General features: G+C 44.4%; 1 protein-coding gene across 1 annotated transcript in view; it reads right to left on the reverse strand.

The window, feature by feature from the left end:
- The window catches only part of EGFLAM (EGF like, fibronectin type III and laminin G domains), a 135,411-nt gene extending 114,712 nt beyond the window's left edge, over positions 1–20,699 (reverse strand). The window contains exon 1 of the mRNA XM_081212716.1: positions 20,229–20,699. Within this exon, the coding sequence (XP_081068842.1) occupies positions 20,229–20,340 (112 nt within the window). The 5' untranslated portion in view covers positions 20,341–20,699. The remainder of the gene's footprint in view (positions 1–20,228) is intronic.
- Between the last annotated feature and the right edge of the window lie 2,165 nt (positions 20,700–22,864).

Below are 22,864 nucleotides of genomic sequence, written 5' to 3' on the forward strand. Positions count from 1 at the left end.
AATGCAGTTTTTGTCAGAAGAAGCCAAACTGAAGCAAAATGGAAACAGCACTGCATTCAACAAATGCCTGGCAGAAAGGAAATTGGTGTCTTCTTACTCCTTTACTCACTAGAGCAGAGCTTTCCAAACTGTGTATCGCAACACGTTAGTGTGTCGGCTGCAGTGTGTAGGTGTGTTGTGCGAACACTCCCTGCGCTCCTCCCGGTGCTGGAAAGGGGTTAGTTTAACCTCTGGTTTGCTAGTAAAACTGAATTACTGTGTTGTGAAATGATACATGTCTAAGAAGTGTACCACCAGCAGTTAAAGTTTGGAAAGCTCTGCCCAGAGTCATTTGTTAATGAGCCACCTGTAATTTCCTGTTTTGATAAATGTGTGTGTCTTTGTTTCTCAATCTGGTCCTTCTACATGGTTTTGTATGCATTGTGGTATTTTATGCATTGCGGCTTGCTGCTGTTTTTGTTGATTATAGTTTCGTAATTATTTATTGTAACTGCTGAGAGTGAAGTTGTTTAATTATTTCCTGATATTTAGTTTTATTGTGTACTGTTTTATTCTAATGAATTATTCAATAATACTTTATTTTATGTAAGTTGTTTATTTCAAAGTAATGTTTTTACTATGACCTTTTTTGTATTGCATCAGATTGTTATAAGGTGTGTGATCTTCGTTGTTTCTTCAGCTTGTAAATCGCCTTGTGTCTAGTAATATAGAAAGGTGGTATGCAAACTAAAAGCGAAATGAAAATACAGTGGTACCTCGGGTTACATACACTTCAGGTTACATACGCTTCAGGTTACAGACTCCGCTAACCCAGAAATAGTACCTTGGGTTAAGAACTTTGCTTCAGGATGAGAACAGAAATCGTGCTCCGGCGGTGCGGTGGCAGCAGGAGGCCCCATTAGCTAAAGTGGTGCTTCAGGTTAAGAACCGTTTCAGGTTAAGAACGGACCTCTGGAACGAATTAAGTACTTAACCCAAGGTACCACTGTAAAACGAAAACTGTTTCCCAACCTGAATAAGAAGGCAGAGTAGTTTACAAATCCCAGGTTTCCTTGCTGCCATTTCCTTCAGCATCGTACATTTCTAAAGCAGAAAAGTAGCCAACAAGTGTAATCCATGTGTTTCTAATAGTAACAAAAGAGACTTGCATCACTTGCAAGCCCTGTCTTAGTTCCATGGAATATTTGACCATGGTCAAATATTTCCAAATAGCCAATCAGCAAACAACTGATATGATTTAACTGTTGGTGAATTAGACTCCTAACCTTAAACAAAGAAAGATACTTGTAGTGCAGTCACAGGCAACCTAGAAAGCTGTCTGAAACAGATCTGCCTAGTTCAGGGAACATTCTCAGCCCTACCTGGGAGCTGCCAGGGATTGAACCTGCAACCTTCTGCAAATTTCTACCACTGAGCAACAGCCCTTTCCAGTCATATGTGTATATACTCAAAAGTAAGCCCTATTGAGTTCAATGGTGCCTATTCCTGGATAGGTGGACATAACATTGTAGCCTGACTGAGAAAAGGGATGTAAAGCATGCCATATTATATACTGAAGTGCTAAATAATTAATCCGCTACAATACATAAGAAATAATAGATTTCAGTAATTTCCTATATAATAATAATAATAAATCTTTACACTAGGGATGGTTAATTTGCAGTCCAAAGGCCAAATCTGGCCTACAAAGCAATTTCATCTAGTCTCAGAGGCTCAGCCAAACTCTAATTAAGTTGTCATAAAATATATTGCCCACGGTTTCACTATATGAAAAGAAAATTACTTTTTTTAAAAAAAGATGAGAGATATAGAAAGTCCACGCTTTAAAAATGTTACATCTCTTTTTGGAAAATGCTGCCTGCCGTGCCAAAACTCCACAGCCCCCAAGCCCTCACTGCTAGAGGTGCTGATTTTATTACAAAGCCCAACTTCCTACGAGGGAGGGAGGTTGCGCTGCGAAACATAATTAGGACTTCCTGAACACTGACTGAAGCTCAGAACTACCCATGAGTAAATACAGAAATCAGCTATCTTGGGTTAAGGATGAACCTGTAAGTCATTTCATAAACGTTCTTATTAAGTTCCTCACACGCTGACATTGGCTATCAAGTTTATGGGCTTTTCTCTTCATCTTCCTCTCAATCTGAGATGGGAAAGCTCAGGCTCAGGAACCAAGCGTAGCTCACCCAGAAGAATCATAGAATCATAGAATCATAGAGTTGGAAGAGACCACAAGGGCCATCGAGTCCAACCCCCTGCCAAGCAGGAAACACCATCAGAGCACTCCTGACATATGAAGAAGAGTTTGGATTTGATATCCCGCCTTTCACTCCCTTTAAGGAGTCTCAAAGCGGCTAACTTTCTCCTTTCCCTTACTCGCCCACAACAAACACTCTGTGAGGTGAGTGAGGCTGAGAGACTTCAGAGAAGTGTGACTAGCCCAAGGTCACCCAGCAGCTGCATGTGGAGGAGCGGGGAAGTGAACCCGGTTCACCAGATTACGAGACTACCACTCTTAACCACTACACCACACTGGCTTCTCTACATGAACCTCAGGGCTCTCCCCAAGTCACACACCTGGTTGGCATCCTCCTTGAGTGTTTTTATCTGGATGGGCCATTTCCATGAACTCTGGACATTCTTCTTGCTTGCCTAGAGGCAGAGGGGTGTGTAGGGGTGTGTGTGTGTGTAGAACAGCACTGGCCCACCCATGAGGTGGGGTTAAGTGGCTCCCTTAGGCGGAGCCCCACCTGCTCCGCTGCTTCCACTGAAACACCCCCCTCTCACCAATTTCAGGCTGCAGGGTGGGGGCACACATTCCTGTTTCGCCTCAGGTGAGTGTAAACATGAAAAATTTGTAACAGTGAAAATTATATATAAAAAACAAAGAAATTATTTTTCCACAAACTGTATACAGATAAGTAGCATGCATGTGACTATCAGGAGCTGGTCCTACTCTCGAGTAAGACCCTGGTAGAGACACATGCCCGACTGGCATGTTCTCTCCCTCCTGGTCGATCGTTCAGGAGCTTCAAAAGCTTTCTTCAGCCCAAACATCACAGCGACCGATGCCAACAGACACCAGCACACTTAGGGATCTGCAGAGTTTGCGCAGTTACGTAACAGACCTCAGCAACTTAGCATTTTGGCTAATCTACTTTATTTAGATATAAACACACACAGAGCTCTGCAACATGGCTCCCTCTCTCTCTAGCATCAGCCCAAACATCACAGCAACCGATGCCAACAGACATCGGCACACTTAGGGATCTGCAGAGTCTTTGCAGCTTGAGGTAACAGACCTCAGCAACTCAGCATTTTGGCCAATCTGTTTACATATAAACAGACACGGAGCACTGCAACATGGCTCCCTCTCTCTCTAGCATCAGACAGCAAAGAGAATGAACAAAGGACAATAGTCACTTCCCACTCTGTGGAATCAAAACATACACCGTCATGTGATAGACAAAAATCCCATGACTGCAATCATGGAGCAGGAATTCTAACATCGACATGATAGGAAGCAAAGTCAGCATGCAGAATACACAAACATAGCAACAAGAACCAATCTGCAACCTCACTAGAATAAGTTGTAGAACTCCAAAAGGATCAAACCTGAATGCCAAAGTCAATGTTGGAATGACAGTTGTCTGTCTTGTTTGTTTTTTAACAGGCGTTCTCGCCTCAGACCCAAAGTCTGAGCTGACACAAAGGAGTGACACTCCCAAGCAAACATCAGTCACTACAAGCTGTTCTTGAGCATTTCTGCAGCAGAGGCATTTTTTCACACTCACCACGTAATGAGCGCACATTTCCTGCCACTCGTCTGAGAACGGAGAACGGTTCTAACCATGAAGTATTACTAGGTGCTGCTTTACAGTCCAAACCCTGTGGCTTCCACCCGTCACCCACTCCCTTTGGAACAAAGGCCATTTGTGACATAAGCAAAGTTAGACCAAGACTCCAGCTAGGACACGACTGTCAGCCCTAATTGGCAGCACATCGTGAAACTTATTCTCTCTCTGGGGAATCAGGCATAGAGGCCTTTCCCAGCTCTGCTACTCAAGATCTCTCAAGATGTCAACCAGGACAGCTGGTGGAAACTTACAAACCTAAGGAATAGAAAGCGAATGTAATTTTTAAGAGAAGAAGCTTTGACTTGAGTGTGTCGGCAAAGTTTTCTAAAAGTCTCCTCCCCGCTTGTGGACTGATGTACGTGAACTGCTCCTTGGTAGCACAGCTTTGAATTGCAAGTGGTGGAGCCATTCTCCCATTAAACTGGAAGACTTTCCCATTAAAGCAAATCATTGGCCATAGAATACTGGTGTGCCAGGTGGACAAAAGGGCTATAACCCTTGTCCTAGCTGCTTTTTGTGGGTGTGCAAGGTATTTTTATGTGGAGGAGCGTGAAATCATATCATCCTCCCTTCACCTGTAGTATGAAGTGATACAGTAAAGCAGGGATGTCCAACTTCCAAGAGACTGCAATCTGTTGTTGTTGTTTAGTCGTTTAGTTGTGTCCAACTCTTCGTGACCCCATGGACGAAAGCACGCCAGACATTCCTGTCTTCCACTGCCTCCCGCAGTTTGGTCAAACTCATGCTGGTAGCTTCGAGAACACTGTCCAACCATCTCGTCCTCTGTCGTCCCCTTCTCCTTGTGCCCTCCATCTTTCCCAACATCAGGGTCTTTTCCAGGGAGTCTTCTCTTCTCATGAGGTGGCCAAAGTATTGGAGCCTCAGCTTCAGGATCTGTCCTTCCAGTGAGCACTCAGGGCTGATTTCCTTCAGAATGGATAGGTTTGATCTTCTTGCAGTCCATGGGACTCTCAAGAGTCTCCTCCAGCACCATAATTCAAAAGCATCAATTCTTCAGTGATCAGCCTTCTTTATGGTCCAGCTCTCACTTCCATACATCACTATTGGGAAAACTACTCCCACTGGAAAAAAAAACCTGGCAAACCTAGACAGCATCTTAAAAAGCAGAGACATCACCTTACCGACAAAGGTGATGCTATGGTTTTCCCAGTAGTGATGTATGGACCAAAGTTGTTGAGCTTTTCTGCGGAGCATTGGTCAGAGTTGTTTTGTTGTTCTTGTTTTTGGGATATCAATCAGGATCACGAGATTGACCAGGGATGACCCGCGATCAACTGATAGACTGGTTGGACATCCCTGCAGTACAGGAACAGTTTGAAATAGGGCTGTACCACTTACAGGATCCTTCCCCAACTGGGTTATCCTCCGGGAATCTTGGATTACAACACCTAATAACCCACCTGACACAGCAAAGCAGCAGAGGGTGAGACTATCAGTGGCTACTAACTATGATGGTCGGGCTCTGCCTCCACAGTCAGAGGCACAGGAGCTAATTCCTAGGGGTTGAGGTTCCTGCAACCCGCCCCCCCCCCAACTGAGGGGACTGGGGCCTCCAATGTTGGTGGGCATTGCCATTCAAATGGTATGCATTCTTCTGATCGATTTTGTGGGGCGGGGCTTACCTGCCCGTGCTATTGTATTCAAGTTGGTACCCATGGCAGAGGCAACGCTGCTTCTGAATACCAGTTGCTGGAAACCACAAGAGGGGAGAGGTAAAGGACCCCTAGACGGTTAAGTCCAGTCAAAGGCGACTGGGGTTGCGGCGTTCATCTTGCTTTCAGGTCGAGGGAGCCGGTGTTTTGTCCACAGACAGCTTTCCGGGTCATGTGGCCAACATGACTAAACTGCTTCTGGCACAATGGGACACCGTGACGGCAACCAGAATGCACAGAAACACCATTTACCTTCCTGCCACAGCAGTACCTATTTATCTACTTGCACTGGTGTGCTTTCGAACAGCTAGGTTGGTAGGAGCTGGGACAGAGAAACGGGAGCTCACTCCATTACGGGGATTTGAACTGCTGACCTTCCGATTGGCAAGCCCAAGGGGCTCGGTGGTTTAGACTACAGCACCACCCGCACTCCCACAAGAGGGTAGAACTAGCCTATGGAACTGCAGTAAGGAGTAGGGACTGACTCATCCATCTATTTCCTGGCCCTGTCAATTTCACAAGTGTTCATTCCTAAGCCTGTTCTGTCCTGTTTAACCATGATTATAAAAAAAAACCCCAAAGAAATCTGCATTAAAAAGCCATACTTAAATATCACAAAATGCACATTTAAATACCAATGCACACGTTTCTAAACATGGTTTGTCCTGAATTGCACGTTTTTAAAAGACATTTTGGTACTTTTTTCTTTTCCACCACAAGAATTCAGAAAAAAGTGAGAACTGAAGGATTGGTATCTTACAATCTGCCTACCAGTCTGGGAAGTGCATATCAGGTCAATTCACAATGAAATTCACAGAACTTGAATTCCTCAAGCATCACTGGAAAAGAAGCAACTACTGTGTGTTGATAGGAGCAACAGTTAAGTTGCACAGGGGCTAAAATAGCCCCATGGAATCACACTGTACCTGCACAGACAAACCTAGTTGTTGATTTGGGTACCAATCACCCCAAATAAAGGGGTGAACAAACAATCAGGGCATATCTGGATTGCGAGCATCCTCCCCTGGTGTGTTGCAATTCCTTCTTAGCTACTGAGATTCATTCCTGAGAAGCTTGGAAGTTAATTTTGAGGCTTTGCTGTGTGTCCATTATCTCTAATACGAAGTTGCTCTTGAGTGCCTTAATATGGTTTGCATTTTCTTTACCTTGCCCTGTTGTGGTTTTAACATTAGAATATTTTGTTATGGGGAAAACTGCAATGAGCTAGAAAGTACAGTTTAAGTTATCCTAAGGGAACTGTTCTCTTACTGCCTGCACACAATTACAGCACTATTAAGCCTCATTATTATGATTATTGTGATTATTATTACACATGGTGAATGCTGTGTTTTTCAACTACTTCAACAAACAATCCAATGAGATTTGGAAAGAATGCGCAAAACGGCAGCCGAGCGCAAAGCTAAAGTGAAGGAACAGCATGAATATTAAGCAATGAACACCACTGGCAATTATATAGAAACACGATGGAAATAAGGATAGAAATATTCAAGTCTTTGGGGAACTTAAGTCTATTTCACTTATTGATATAGCCAGATTCCTGACAGCTACAGTTTCATTTTGCCCTTTTTAAAATTGTGCTTGACTTCCTTTTTCCTCATCCATAATGCATTTCAAATATGACTATAAATAAATGTTCAGAATGAGTCCAGCAGTCATCAAGAGGTTTCGAATCGGACCCACAAGGGTTTTTGATCTTGGAGTTTAATTTTAGCAAGCTGCATTTGTGGCATTTATTTTTACAGCTGATTTCTCCCCTCCCCCCACCTTCAGAAATAGATTTCTCTCTCAGTCGCTTGTTTCTTGGGGGTTACAAAATTGATCTGTGTACGCCAGCAAGATTCTGAGCAGAAGAACTTATTTGGGGGGGGGGTGAGCGAGAGAAAAACTACAAGGTGAGCTTGGCTACTCCTTTTACTCCATCAAGCCCTTTCAAGGTCAAATCTCATTACTGAAAAGGGACTAGTTTTATTGCCACTCTCAATTTGACCTTTTCCAGATGCAATTCCTGCATTAACTCACTTTGTCTATCAGTATTAAAAGAGCAAACCATGGAAGAAACAGTCCTTGCTGTCTTGTCTGTCGTCCGCCCACTTCCTTTTGATGTCTCTGTACATGAGATTTTTGTTGTTGTTGTTTAAAAGAAAGTAGAAGCAGAATCTCAAACCGAGGCTCACAAATAACATGCAGATTTTGAAACTAATGCAAAAAGAAAAAAACACCCAAAAGCAATTACCTGCACTCATTTCAACATCTCTTTCGCCTTCCTATTTGTTATTTGTGAGGAAGAAATAAAATGCATTGGGCAATTTACATTCAACAATTATTATTTTTCAGAATTAGGTACTACCTCTTCACTTCTTGCTGATTTTCCCTGTTTTCTGGGGCTGCCAGGTAAATGATAGGTGCCTTTCATTTTTTTTTAACCATTCAACATATGATAAACAGCAGGACTGAAACAGAGCTGCGTAGCTACCTGAACGATCTCTGTACTCAGCTTATTGAAAACGATATTTCACAGCAGGGACTCAATCGAAGCCTTCTCAGAAAACCCCACAATTCCAATAGCCTTTGGAATAGTGTAGGTGGGATTTAAATTGCACACGGCTGCAGTTTCTCTCCTGGGGTTTAGCCTTCCCTAAATTGAGCTGCAAGTGGGGGAGACGAGGGCAGGTTGCAGCCCCCATCTGCAAAGAGTCTTCTAAATGTTTTTCTGCCACTCATAAGGACTTCACTGGAAGCGGAGCCAAGAAGGTAAACAAAGCAGAAACAAAATTAAAGACAAATAGGAGAAAACAGGTGTCTTAAGGGATAATGGCTCCAGTAGATAAGTGCTGTGGTATTATATACAGAGTATGCAATGAAGCAAACCTCTGCAAAGAAGGAACACACACACACTTTGGCTCTGCAAACATTACCAGTTTAAACTTCAGCTTTTCCTAAATTTGGATTGAAGCTGGCATGAGGAGAAATGGATAGCAGAACCATACAATTGTACAGTTGGAAAAGACCATGGGGGTTATCTAGTCAACCCCCTCCAAGGAAGGAATCTTTTATAAGAAGCTGCTTTATGGGCTCCTCCAGACTAGTGTTTTATTGCAGGTGTTTTCTGCTACGTGTTTTTGACACAAGAATAGTGCCATAGTGGTGGATTTATTCCGCTTTAGTTTGTGCTGCAATGCTTCCCCAGGGCTGTCATGTTATGGTTGTCCAGAGGGACTACAGTGCAATGAAAGCAGAACATTTCTAGTAGGAAAAGTTATGGGATTCCAGCAGGATCTTATGGGACACACACTAATTGGAAATGAAGCAGTTAGACTGCTCCCCAAACATCTGTAGGCACAAACAGGGTTGCATCCAATGTGAACACTTCTCAGAGTAGAGCCTAACTTTAGTCCATTACAGCGGTACCTCTGGATGCGAACGGGATCCGTTCTGGAGCCCCGTTCGCATCCTGAACTGAACGCAACCCGCGTCTGCGCAGGCCACGATTCGCCACTTCTGCACATGCATGTGATGTCATTTTGAGCATCTGCGCAAGCAACGAAACCAGGAAGTAACACGTTCTGTTACTTCCGGGTTGCCACGGAGCGTAACCTGAAAACGCTCAACCTGAAGCATATTTAACCCGAGGTATGACTGTAGTTGCAATGGGTCTACTCTGAGTAGGGCTGAAACACAGTTAAACTAAGGATGGCCACCAACCTGGATGATTTTAAAAGAGGATTGGACAAATTCATGGTGGACAAGACTGCCAATGGCTACTAACCATGACAGCTATGTTCTGCATCCACTGTCAGAGCAAATGTTGCTAGGAATCGGAGGTGAGCAAAGTGTTGTCGCACTCATGGCAGCTTGCAGGCGTTTCCACAGACATCTGGATGGCTGCTGTGAGAACAGAACATTGGACTAAGTGGGTCACTGGCCTGATCCAGTAGGATCTTCTTATGTTCTTATGACTTAGTTGAATATAACCCACAGTGTTGACAGTGGGATTGCGTCTGACAGCACTGCGGGCACAAATCATCATGAATATGCCACAAAAAGGACATCTGGAAAGGCGTTTCCAGACATCCTTTTTGTGGCCCATTCATGATGAACAGATAAAGCAGATAGACAGATAAGTCCACATCAAGACAAGCCCCTTCTCTTAAATATCAGACCACTCCAAGAACAAAGGATGCTGCCCTAGGTCAGGTCACACTGGATGTCCACCTTCTAGTGGTGGCAGAGTGGGGAAGACCTTTTCTCTTCACTTCTTTTCATGGCAGCCAGTCTGCATAGGCCAGTTGTGTGCTTTCAAATAGGTTGCCACTCCCTTTTACGTTCCCTCTGTCCCTGGACAGGAGAACTTTCCAGGAATCTTAAAAGGGGAAACCGAGAAAGCATCCAACTTACCTTTCTCCAGAGCCCAAGGTGGCTGAATTTTCTTTGCCCAATCCCACTCATATGCCCATGAAATAGCAGGAATCGTGACTATCTAGGCACATGAGTCTGGCAGTATCCCTTGGTGTGAAGATTATTTAGAATACAAAAGGCAGGAGAAATGCAAAACCAGAATGGTACTTTAAGACACACACATTCAGTTTAATCCTACTGTGGTGCAGTGGGTCAGTGCATCTAACCAGAAGGTTAGTGGTTCAAGCCCATACACGGACAGCTATGGGCAGAATTCCTGCATTGCAAAATGCCTGGGCTAGTTGTCCCTTCCCTTCCAACTATATGATTCTATGAATTTCAGTGACCTACAAGCAGGGTATTGGTCTCCTCATGTGTAATACAGCAGTTTTGATGGTCTGACACCTTTGGGAAGTTGGGAGATGGGTTATCATAGTACTAACTACCATTGGATTCCAACACCTCCCTGCCAGATGGGACCCATTCTTGTGATTGACAGCAAAATGACTTCACTGCTAAGATAGGATGGAGGAAAAAAAGAGATACAGGGGCATCTTAAACTGACAGGTGGCCGTAGGCAAGCCTGCATTACAGCCCCAAACCATCCCTCTGACTACAGCAACACTTTGGCATCAACCAACTAACCCATCTTTTTTTAATGGATAATGCTCAAATATGGGCCTTTCCCCTCCTCCCCAAAGAAGTATATTTTTAATATATCAGAAGCTAGAGAAACGTTAAAAGCAGTTTCTCATTTGTCCTTTTATTTTCCTGCCTGTCTCTGCAGCTGATGGCCATTTAATTCACAAACACTGTCCATCTCAATTATCCTAGTATTTACTGGCATCTATTGAGCTAACCAGGGATCACAGAGCTAGATCCTTGAGGTCAGGCCAGTAAAATTAGCCATCTGTCCAATAAAAGCTTTAAGCTCAGCCTGCTCTTAAGTATTATGCCTCCAACTGTGCTGTTTGCACAACAGCAAATGACCAACAATATGACTCAGCTTATAATTTTGTTTCTTCCTTTACACTGTTGTTTGACCAAAACATTTTTTTTTAAGGACCTGAACTTTGCAAGCAAGTTATGCCCTAATGAGCAAAATAGGCCAAATTTACCAGACTGGGAATAAGGCTTGGTACTCTGGATAAGACAAATTATGATGAGCTCAACTAATACAAACATCCACTGAAATACAACTGTCAATCTGTAAACCTCTTACTCTGGAGTAATCTCACAGAACTGGAATTCAGAGTGACTACTCAAGCTTGCGATAAGCAATTTTAACTGCCATTATTTTCCTTGGTGCAGTCTGTGAGGTGTCAGAAAAAAAGAATACAGTGGTACCTCGGGTTAAGAACTTAATTTGTTCTGGAGGTCCATTCTTAACCTGAAACTGTTCTTAACCAGAGGTACCACTTTAGCTAATGGGGCCTCCCACTGCCACTGCGCCACTGCCGCACAATTTCTGTTCTCATCCTGAAGCAAAGTTCTTAACCCAAGGTACTATTTCTGGGTTAGCGGAGTCTGTAACCTTAAGTGTCTGTAACCTGAAGTGTCTGTAACCCGAGGTACTACTGTAAGTAGCAGCTCTTTACAACCTCACATTGGGCAAGGTGTGTGGCAGTCGGGAGGAGAGGAGGTTGTTGGGAAAACAACTGAGAAGGACCTATCATTATCGAGCTAATCCCATTCTGAGACCTCTGAAAAAGGTGTACACATTTTGCAAAGCATTGTGGCTGGATTGAAGAAGAAACCTCTAATTCAGAAACCATGCATTTCAACATCAGACCAAGGACCCCTCTGGGGCATTCAGCAATCGCCAACTATGAGAAACTCACCATGAGAACTATAGAAACTCAACTATGAGAAACTCACAGACAATGCATAATGGAGCAACTTTGCTCTCCAGCAATTAGGAGTGTGTTGTTCCTCTGCATCATTAATACCCTAACTCCAATCTCCTTGCATGGATCCTTGCCTGGTAATACAATTCATGGTGTGGGAGGCGCTGTGGTCTAAACCACAAGCCTCTTGGGCTTACCGATCAGAAGGTCGGCAGTTTGAATCCCCGTGACAGAGTGAGCTCCCATTGCTCTGTCCCAGCTCCTGCCAACTTAGCAGTTCGAAAGCATGCTAGGGCATAAATAGGTACTGCTGTGGCGGGGAGGTAAACAGCGTTTCCATATGCTCTGGTTTCTGTCACAGTGTTCCGCTGCCCCAGAAGCAGTTTAGTCATGCTGGCCACATAACCCGGAAAGAAGTCTGTGGACAAACGCCAGCTCCCTCGGCCTGAAAGCGAGATGAGCACCACAACCCCATAGTTGCCTATGACTGGACTTAACCATCCAGGGGTCCTTTACCTTTTTACCTTTACCAATAAAACTTCCCTGCACCCGAGCCCTTAAGTCCTTGCACCAGCATTTCATGTTAACTTGGGGCCATTTTACATGTTGCCACAGTTTAGATGTTTATGAGATTCCATGGTTTCCACAGCAAACCCTCCTTCCTTCACCTCTTTGATGCACCAAACGAGAGCACTGGAAGAATCCACCTCTGGTTTTAAACTAAACTGTGGTTTCACAACTTAGAGAGCTATGGTTTGCTGCGGCTTGAACCCTTGGCTTTTTGGCACTCATAATTTAAGCAAAACACAGTTCTCTGAGTTCACACATCACAAGGAACTGTGGCTTATTTAAAAGTGGAAGTAGAAGTTTTGATCTAATTCTCTGGTGCATTGAAGATAAGGGGGAAAGTACAAGGCTGTGTATCAACAATGAGCTGCCATCAATCCTGGCTCTCTGCCGAGAAATCCTGTTTAATACACCTGTTTGCAAATATGTGTTTGTTTAATTCACACTTTTTCATATTAAAGTTTCAGGCTTATGTATAAAAGCATAATGTGTGATAGTACTATATTACAGGAGATTGCTGTCTTTTCTGCAGAGTTCTTGTGTAGAATTTGCACAAACTAATCACTGGGTTACATCAGCCTATTAAAAAAAATGCTGTTTTCATGCAACAGGTGAGTCTTTCCTTTCTCATTGCAATGCTATCACAGCTACTGATGACTGACTGATTAACTGTCTTCTTTTTAATCAACCACTTAGTTATTCCAAGTAAAAATTAAACTATTCCAAGGAAAGTCAAGTATAATTTTTTTTTAAATCCGCAAAGTTTCTCTTAATATCCCAAACAAAATGCTTAGTATGTAGAAAATCATCCTAAAGACATTAAGATACAATCTTTCAATTCATAGTATCGTTGATTGGAACATGGCCCACTCTATCCCTTCATTCGATTCAGGAAGATGAATATAGGTTATCTCAGCACCCCTTCACAACAGAGGAATCCCCAAACAGAATCCAACTGAAATGCATATTTTATCCTGCAAATTAACGAATGACCCAGTTAATTACACTGACTGATCCATTAAGACTTTTGGCTCATTCACAGAGCCTAGGATTTGAAACTAGCAGAAGTCACAAGCAAACAGGACACTGACCGGAATGCCATAATTTTTACATTTCAGAGGGATGGTGTAACAGAAAAATAATCATCTTGCAGCACCTTAAAGACAAACCAATTTATTGCAGCATCTGCCTTTGTGGACTAAAGCCCTCTGCGTGAAATGTAACCTCAGCTGGAAGGAAGCATGTATGTATAAAGGGGGGAAACCCAAGGCTTAGCATGAACATGTGAGTATGTGGGCTCACAGAAAAGGAGATAGAAGCCACTATACTCCCCTTCTAGTCCTGCTGCTGCTATAAACTAAACCACGGTTTGGGTTAGCATGTCATCCAAACCTGGATTCATGGTCTGTCTAGAGGAAACAGGAGGCTGGGTTCAGACAACATGCTAAGCCATGGCTTATCTCACAGCAGCACAGCAGAAGAACTGGATGAGTGAAGCAGCCTCAATCTTTTATATAAGAGCTTGTGCAGTCACACTAAGCCACAGTTTGTGTGTACAGAACTTAATTCATTCCAGAGGTCCGTTCTTACTTTGAAACTGTTCTTAACCTGAGACACCACTTTAGGTAATGGGGCCTCCCGCTGCCACCACGCCACCGCCGCGCAATTTCTGTTCTCATCCTGAAGCAAAGTTCTTAACCCAAGGTACTATTTCTGGGTTAGCGGAGTCTGTAACCTGAAGCGTATGTAACCCGAGGTACCACTGTACTGAGCCTGTGACATCCCTGCATGAAGCAAAGCTTTAAATGTTCATCATCATCATCATCATCATCATTTTATTATTTGTAAAAATAGAGACCCATCTGACTGGGTGGTTTCCCCAGACACTCTGGGTGGCTTCCAACATATATAAAAACACAATAAAACATTTTTTTAAACTTCCCTATACTTCCTAACTAACTAATGTATATAATTCTTTAAACCACCGTGCTCTTATGCAGCTCTCATGCATTTAACTTGAGCTTGCAAAGATGTGCCCAGTGCAGTGGGGCCCCAATTTGGCAGTGACCTAATGCAGTGAGCATCTTCCTCAGATCAGAGCCTGCATTTTGCCTCCAAATCTATTCATTCCGAGTGCAAAGATCATTTTAATCTGGCTCTCTACTATTTCAACATCAAGGACCAAACCCCGTGCCCTTGATCCCTATGCAAAAGACTCACTGACGTCAGTAGGGATTCTGCTACAGATCAAAAGTAGCATTAGATTCTGAAGGCCTTTTATGTATCCTTAAGAGTCTCTTTCAAGAGCCCCAACCAAGTTTACAAAAACTGCCCGTCCATGAAAGCCCCATCTTTATGCTTTAAAGGAGCTGCTGTACATGGACATGAAAATCCTCATTGTTTAGCATCCCAGATGCTCCAGGGTTCAATCCTGCAGTCACCAAAGCACAGGCCACTTAAACCAGAGTGTACGCATCATGTCATCCAGTCTGGACCCTCAGATGATCAATACAATTGTGTGTGTGTTATGTGCAAGTATTGAGGCTTAAAAGCAGGGCTTGATTTGTGCCAGGGATCAACACAGCTCAGTCCTGTGGGACTTGGGTTCAAAAAGACATTATTTGTGTGAAGCAGCAGGGCAAAATAAAGTGTTTCTGAATATATATAGAAATGTACACTTTCTTCCATCCCAATAGGTGGCTGTTGCTAGACTGCACACGTCTGGGATCAGGAGGTACGACCTGACTTCCAAGCCAAGCACTTAAAAAGAAAAGAAATTAAGCACTTCTGAATAAGCCCATGCAAGTGGTCCCCCTCAGTCTTCCTAAATGGAGTGCAAATCCAGCATGCTACTGAAGACCAGCTGTGAAACAGTAAGAAAGGGAAAGAGCTTAAGTGGTCCAAGGTTCTCCTCAGGTGGAGAAGCGCATATGGCGCCTTCACACTTCTGTCAAACAAGCAGCCTGCAGGAGCATGGTCAACAAGCATGAATCCTCTCCCTATTTGTCAACACATGAGTCATTTGAAACCCTACGCACTTTTTAGGAACTTCATATGAAAGCATTACAGCATGTAGCTGATTTAGGGCAACCATCAAGGTTGTCCTCTTCTCAGGACAGTGGTACCTTGGTTTGCATACGTCTTGGATTACAAACACGTCAAACCCAGAAGTGCGTGTCCCAGTTTGCAACCTTTTTTTTTTTTTTTACTACAACCATTGTTGTTGTCTTTTGGATTACGAACAAAAAATTTTGGGAGGCCCCATTGGCGAAAGCGCGCCTTGGGTTACAACCTGTTTTGGTTTACAAACGGACCTCTGGAACGGATTGTGGTTGTAAACCAAGGTACCACTGTACCTATTTGCATGTCAAAACAGTTCCCTCTTTAAAAAAGTGGGGGGAAATGACTGCCCCGCTGAACAGGCCTGTAAACAAATGGCTAAGATTGAACATAGTCCTTCGGAAATGGGCAACAATCAGGGTAGATAAGTACAGTACTGATTCCCTGGGAAGGGGTTAAGTGTGTAGGCTTATTAATTGTCAAAGGTTTTGCACAAACAGCAAAGTCTACTTGTTAGTCAAGAGACATTCTCCAGCTTTAAAACATAAACTTGCCTTATGTTATTTGGTGGGCGTTTCACCAGCAATAATACTAATATTGCAGCTGCATGACGGGATGTGCTAACTGATGGTCTCTAGGGAAATTACAGTAAAGTTTGGACTAGACGCAAAAGCCTAGAAGCCTCGTAGGCTGTAATGTGAGCCCATACAGTAAGGAAAGCATTATACAGTGGTACCTCTGGATACGCACACCTCTGATTGCGTATCCTTTGGGTTACATACTCAGCAAACCCGGAAGTATTTTTCCGAGTTTCGCCACGCGCGCATGCACAGAACAAGCACCTCCGGTTGCAAATTCCTCGGGATCCGACCAGAGCTCCGAAACGGATCCCGTGCGCAACCGGAGGTACCACTGTACTGAGTCAGACCATTAGTTAAACAGCCTTCCAGGGTCTCAGGAAGAAGACTTTCCCATCATTGGCTACTTGATCCTTTTAACAGGAAATGCTCATGATTGAGCATAGGACCTTCTACATGCAAAACATGTGCTCTACCACTGAATCATAGAATTGTAGTGTTGAAAGGGACCACAAGGGTTATCTATAGTCCAACACAGGAATCTTCTGTCCAACGTGGGGCTTGAACCTACGACCCTGAGATCCAGAGCCTCGTGCTCTACCAACTGAGCTATCCTTGGTTAAGTATGAGCCCCCTCCCCAAACAAGAGTTTGGCTCCATAGAATCACAGAACTGTAGTGCTGGAAGGGACCCCAAAGGTCATCGATAGGTCCAACTCCATGAATGCAGCAGGAATCAACCACCATTTTTTGAAAGAGGGGTACTGAATCACTTAACAAATGTGGAGAAGTTATTATGTGTCCCTCCCTTCGCAGCTGCTTACAAAGTATCCAAACAAGTAGTTTTCAAATGTCTCCTTAAAGAAAACGGAGAACTTGCATTATATTTACTGAAAGAAGCTGATGGAAAAGCAAGAATGTGTGACTCTCAAGTTGCAAGATAGCATGCTTTTAAGTTGCATAACAAGAAAGAGTTCTTATATATAAGAACAGGTAAGCAATGGACCAGGTGGTAGAATTACTGTCCATAATGAAGGGATTTCAGATGATCCCTCAGGTGTTTAAAGGATGCATGAAGGTCATACCCAACAATGTAAGATAAAGGTAAAGGGACCCCTGACCATTAGGTCCAGTCGTGGCTGACTCTGGGGTTGCGGCGCTCATCTCGCTTTATTGGCCAAGGGAGCAGGCGTACAGCTTCCAGGTCATGTGGCCAGCATGACCAACTCGCTTCTGGTGAACCAGAGCAGCGCACGGAAATGCCGTTTACCTTCCCGCCAGAGCGGTACCTATTTATCTACTTGCACTTTGACATGGTTTCGAACTGCTAGGTTGGCAGGAGCTGGGACCGAGGAACGGGAGCTCACACCGTCGCGGGGATTCGAACCGCTGACCTTCTGATCAGCAAGTCCTAGGCTCTGTGGTTTAACCCACAGCGCCACCCACGTTCCAATCACCCAACAATGTACCTAATGACCAAATAAACACCCCATCCATTTTGCACATGTGAGAAGGGCGTCTATCTGCATGCCAACACGAATGCATTGAGCTCCTGACCCAGTATGGGTCCTCCCTCATATGGGGGAGGTCTATAAGCACGGATGTCCTTAATTCTCCACATTTGAGTCCAAGGAGGAGATGCTGTCTGAATAAGTAACAGGTGCATCAACAATACTGCACTTCAGAATAAGCATATACTGGTGCCATCTGCAAGACTGCTTTGTGAGCTCATCTGAGCTCAATATTTCCCAGGTATAGTTTAAGTCAGACCACTGGTCCATTCAGCACAATATGGCTGGGCTCCAGATGTTGTTCAACAAATCTACAGCTCCCATGCCAATGGTGAGGGATGAAGGGAAAGTTGGCCAACAACATCTAGAAGGCACTAGGTTGGCTAGCCATGGTGTACACCTAGGGTGCGGAATATCTGGCCCATGGACCAAATTTGGGACTGCACGATTTGGCCCACAAAGCTGTTTACTCCAAACAATGCCCATCTGCCCTACATCTGAAATTACATCTGACAGGCTGAGCAACTGATTTTGCCATGGGAAATTTGACTGCACTGCCCATCCCTGCAAAAAACAGCACTGAAGTAACCACCCATCAACTGCCAGACAGTTAACCCTGCTGGATTAGTTGTGTGACCCTATATTCGTGGCTTCCATAGGGCTGGCATAGCTCCTTGTGCTGTGGTTCCCAAGCACCTGGCAACTAGCTGGCTATAGGGTGCTTGGGATGTGTTGCACAAGTCACACAGGAAGGTGGATGGGAAAACCCAGCTGACAGAACAAGAATGGCACCTGGTGATTAGCAGGAAGGTTGCCCCACACACCTGTCAAAGTTGAACCATGGGGGTGGTTTGGCAATGCCAAGTCCAAAAGGGTTTTCAGTGACTGGCAGTAGCTCTCCATGCTTGGTTCCTAGACCTACCTGCAGGTTTCAGGGGTTGAACTTGAAACTTCTATGTAGAGCATTGCTCTACCACTGAGGCATAACTCCAAAGAGTTGGGCTAGGCAACGTCCATGAGATACCTTACTTTCTAGCGGAACAATCTACATTTCCGAAGTCCTACTATTTCTGTTAATATTTCTATTTGCCTAATCGTCCCAGACTTTCTGTTGCTATCTGCAAAAGGAAACACTGATTGTACGGAAGGCGAGTACAGAAGCCCTATCCAATTAACACACTGACATTTTGTACAATAAGATGACAGAGAACCTAATACTAGGCAGGCAGGCATTCACATCAGCTATCACTTTTGAAATGAATGAAACAGAATAAGGGGCATCTCTCCCAAGAGCTTGTGTTACACAGACTCCGTTTAGCAGGGAAACAAGTAAGAGGAAAAGCAGGTGGTATAATGAGCCTGTCTTTAATGAGAGGGCAGGAGGAAAAGTTAATTTTTAAATGGAGTATCATGAACCACTAAAATATTAATCAGCCAGGTACTAATGCTTCTAACACCCAGAGCATCCTCACTTCCAATGAAGGAGAAAATGACAAATAACTTTTGACAAAAAAGCCACTTACTTTTAAAGCAGAACTTGTTAGCTAGAAATAAATTAGCTGGAGTAAAACGGACCAGACCACAGAGCGGGGTTTCTGCTCCTTTAGCAACTGATGTCAGGCAGAAATCCAACAGGTTCAACTTTTTGCACAAGAGGGGTGTTGATGGAGAGAAACTTACCTGGTTGAATTTCTGCCTTACAAAGACTCAGCTGTTGTTGTTTTTAAAAAGCAAAGGAGCACCACTGGGAGACAGAGGACCGGAAGATTACAAATCCCTTCAACTTTTCTTTCTAGTAAAACATCACATTGGAGTAAGCCTGACTTGTCTGTCTGTCTGTCTGTCTCAAAGCTTGATGTAAACTCTGAACTAACAACATATTTTCCCAGTGTTCGCAGAGATCATTAATACCATAAGACACATCTGCTAATGCCTTTTCTTTTTAATGAATTTTAGTTAAAACCATAAACATACTCTTCCCCCGGGAGTCGCTGATGAACTCAGGAATTTATTTTTTTTTTTTTTTTGCTGGGGGGGAATGACCTAAAACAAATGGATGTTCTTTCCTGCAATTTGCCTCGGCTCCTTTTTCATTTGTTTTACGCGTAATAAACCGGGGGGAGGGGGTGGAATTTGTGGGGCGGGTGGGGAGAAAGAGATGACTCGTCCGATTGTTCTTTTCCCAACAGGAAATGGAGAAGCTGTTTTGACAATATGGATTAAATAATGGTTCTTTTAAAGGCATGGAACCCCCCACCCCACCCTTTGCTCTCTTCCCTCGCCAATGCCTAGTAATTGAGATCACATGGACTCTGTCTGAACTCTCAGCCGTTCTTCGGGGGGCTAAAATGAAAACGAAACCCAAAACAGTGGCTTCCCCAGACCGCTAAGATTTACGCAGCGGGAGCTGGTGGTGGCGAGTAGGTGTGCGAGGATACGCGATAGAAGGAGCTTAAGTGCGTCTCTTAAGAGCGCGCGCGTTACTTTGGGAGGGCGGGGGAGCCCTTTATTTTTAATTTGTTTTTATTTTTAACTCTTCCCCGTCCACCCACCACCTATGCACACCACGCAGCAGGGCAAGCGGGCGCGTGCCTGCGATTCCTTCGCACTTTTTTGATCTTCCCAAAAGATGCCCAGGGACTCAGCAACGAGAGAGGGCACTGGAGTCGGTGAGAGTTTGGCGCGCCCCTCCTTCTTTCTTCCTTTTCTTTCTTTCTTACCTTGCCTCCTTGGGATGTTTCTTCTGTTTGCGGTTAAGGGTCCGATGCAACAAGCCAGCAGGACCCAAAGCAGGCGCCGGGAGCTGCAGCGAGACCGGCAGTGTAAATCCATTTTGGCTCAAATCGGATTGGCCTGTTTCCAACAAAACACACCGGCTGCGATGTGGGGAGGAATGATTATGATTTTAAGCAAAGTTTGAGCAAGTTGAGCAGAGCGCGCTGAAGGGCTGGCTTCGCAATCCGTGGTAACGACGCTCCAAAAGATCCTAGAGATTATGGTAATCGGGGAGGAGCTTTGTGCTGGGTTGCAAGCGGGGGCGAGGACGACCAGTCGCGAGTCCGGCGTCTGTAGAAGCCAGTCGGGTTTAAGTGGGTCTGGCACGGAGCAAGCAGCACGGTTTTTACGCACGCAACAGGGCGGGGACCTGCCCTTTGATGGGATTAGAAGAATCCCCAGTAATGCGAGGGCGCACAGCGACTATAACGAATGGATGAGGCGCCTCTTAACTGCCTCTCCACACACACTTGCGCCCCACTACGCCCCCGGGATAGTCTCTGAGAGGATGGATCCAACAAGACGCCCACCTCCCTCTGAGGAGCGATCCAGCGACGCCCCCCTGCGGAAGATGATCCGTGGCTCACTGCGCGCCGCAGCGCAGCGCGCATTTCCAAACGCTCACGGCGCAAAACGGCCGGTTCCCTCTCGCAGTAAGAGCAGACCCCAGAGCCGTTGGCTGCCCTTCCCACCACCACACCCGGCTCTTTCCCCGAGCCCCCCACAACCTTTCCGTGGCAGGGTCCCTTCTCCAAAAACACGCTGCCTCTCCTCAAACGTTCCCTTAGATTTCTCCTCCACTCCTCCAACTGGGGAGTCGGCTCCCTAAAACAATTGCCAAATTAATACCCCCTCCCTACTCTTCATTTGAAACGTTCCGGTTTCAAAGGGTTGTTCATGGGCGTAGCCAGGCTTTTTGTGGGGGGGCAGGCTTTTTGCTGGGGGACAGAACCTCAGTTTGATACGTGTTTTTATTGATTGGGGGAGAGCTGCCCCTCCTTGCCCCCCTTGGCTACGCCCATGGGGTTATTTTAATTCATTATTTTTATTTAAATATGTATCCCCCCTTAGGAAAATAAACAAATAAATCCAAGGTGGCTAATGATTTTCAGGACCATATGACATTTACCTTCAGAATATATATATATTTTTTAGTCTCTCTTTCCAGCTCGCAACTCGGAAAGGTAATGAGACTTGCCCAAGGCTACTTGTGGAATCCAGTGGCAGAAGTGGATTTATGCGCCTGGCTTTTTAAAATCACAGTCTCCCAGAGCCAAACCAAACTTCTCAGAGAGGCTTTCATAATAGTCTACCCCCTAGGGGAAATTGTAGGCATTTTCTACATCACACATGATATTAAAACATGTTTTTGAGTTTCTCTTGCACTATTTCTACATAACTGCAAGCATGGGACAGAAAGCAGAAGCGAGCCTAAAATAAAAATAAAAAATAAAGTATTCATGCTGCAGGCAACACAAAATAAACTTCCTAAGTGAAAAATATTGTGCTGAATTAAACAAGCTGAAATTATAGCACTTTCAAGGTTGCAGTCCATTACCCATTTATATGGGAATATGCCCTGTTGAACTCAGTGGGACCTACTTGTATAGGTTTATACTCTAAATCTTGTGGACAATGAGCCATATTGCACATTAGAAACTGCCCCACACCATAAGGGACACTTACTAGTTGTGGAAGTATCAGCCCGTCACTGTTTGAAATGAAATTACCTATTTTTTTTCCTGCCCAGAAGCTCTGCAATGCCACTCCTTCAGAAAAGCTCAGATCACTTCCCAAAGGGCATTATTAGAATTGTGAACCTGCCACTCAATCCGTAACATACTCTGGGTTCCACCGCCCTCCCCCACTTTCTCTGCAGAAGATCTGATCTAAAATACTTCCTGCAAAATAGAGAATGCACAATCAGCTCCCATCTCTCCTGGGCTTAATTTGAAGCCTGTTCTGAGCTTGCAGCTGAAGAACGTGGTAGAGTCTTGTGGTGGCAGAGTGGGCTATATCACTTCACATGGGAGAGGAAGGGATTACATTTTTTAAGTTGTCTCAAGCGTTCTTCTGTTTCTCCGATCCTTTCCAGGAACCTGTAATTTGTTGTTTTCCGGCTGAATGAGAAGAAATGGATGCTGAGGATGAGGAACAGGGTAAAGCAGGAGTGATCCTGTGGGTCAGGTGCGAATTCCCCAAGGGTTGCATCCAGCCCATGACGCAGAAGTTCCTCACCTCTGCTCCAGACCTGAACCCACTGGGATTTTTAATAGCGAATTTTGACCACTTGAGTTTATCTTGGATTTGAGATTCTGCTAACGTTTGGCACAGGGATATGAGCGACAGAAGGCTAGGGTTGCAACCGTAAGCTCAAATACTTGCAAATAAGTCCCATTGAAATGAATGGGTCTGATGTCCAAGTAAATATGGTTAGGGAATTGAGTTGTTAAGTGTCCTAGCGGAGTTAAGCAGATAAACGAGGTTTAATCTTTCCAGATGGAAGCTGAATCCACTTTGGCCACTCAGACTAATATAGTAACTTCCATACAGATTAGTAGCAAGGAGGACGAAGACGGCA

Source organism: Podarcis bocagei (assembly GCF_964188305.1).
Source record: "Podarcis bocagei genome assembly, chromosome: 11".
NCBI lineage: Eukaryota > Metazoa > Chordata > Lepidosauria > Squamata > Lacertidae > Podarcis > Podarcis bocagei.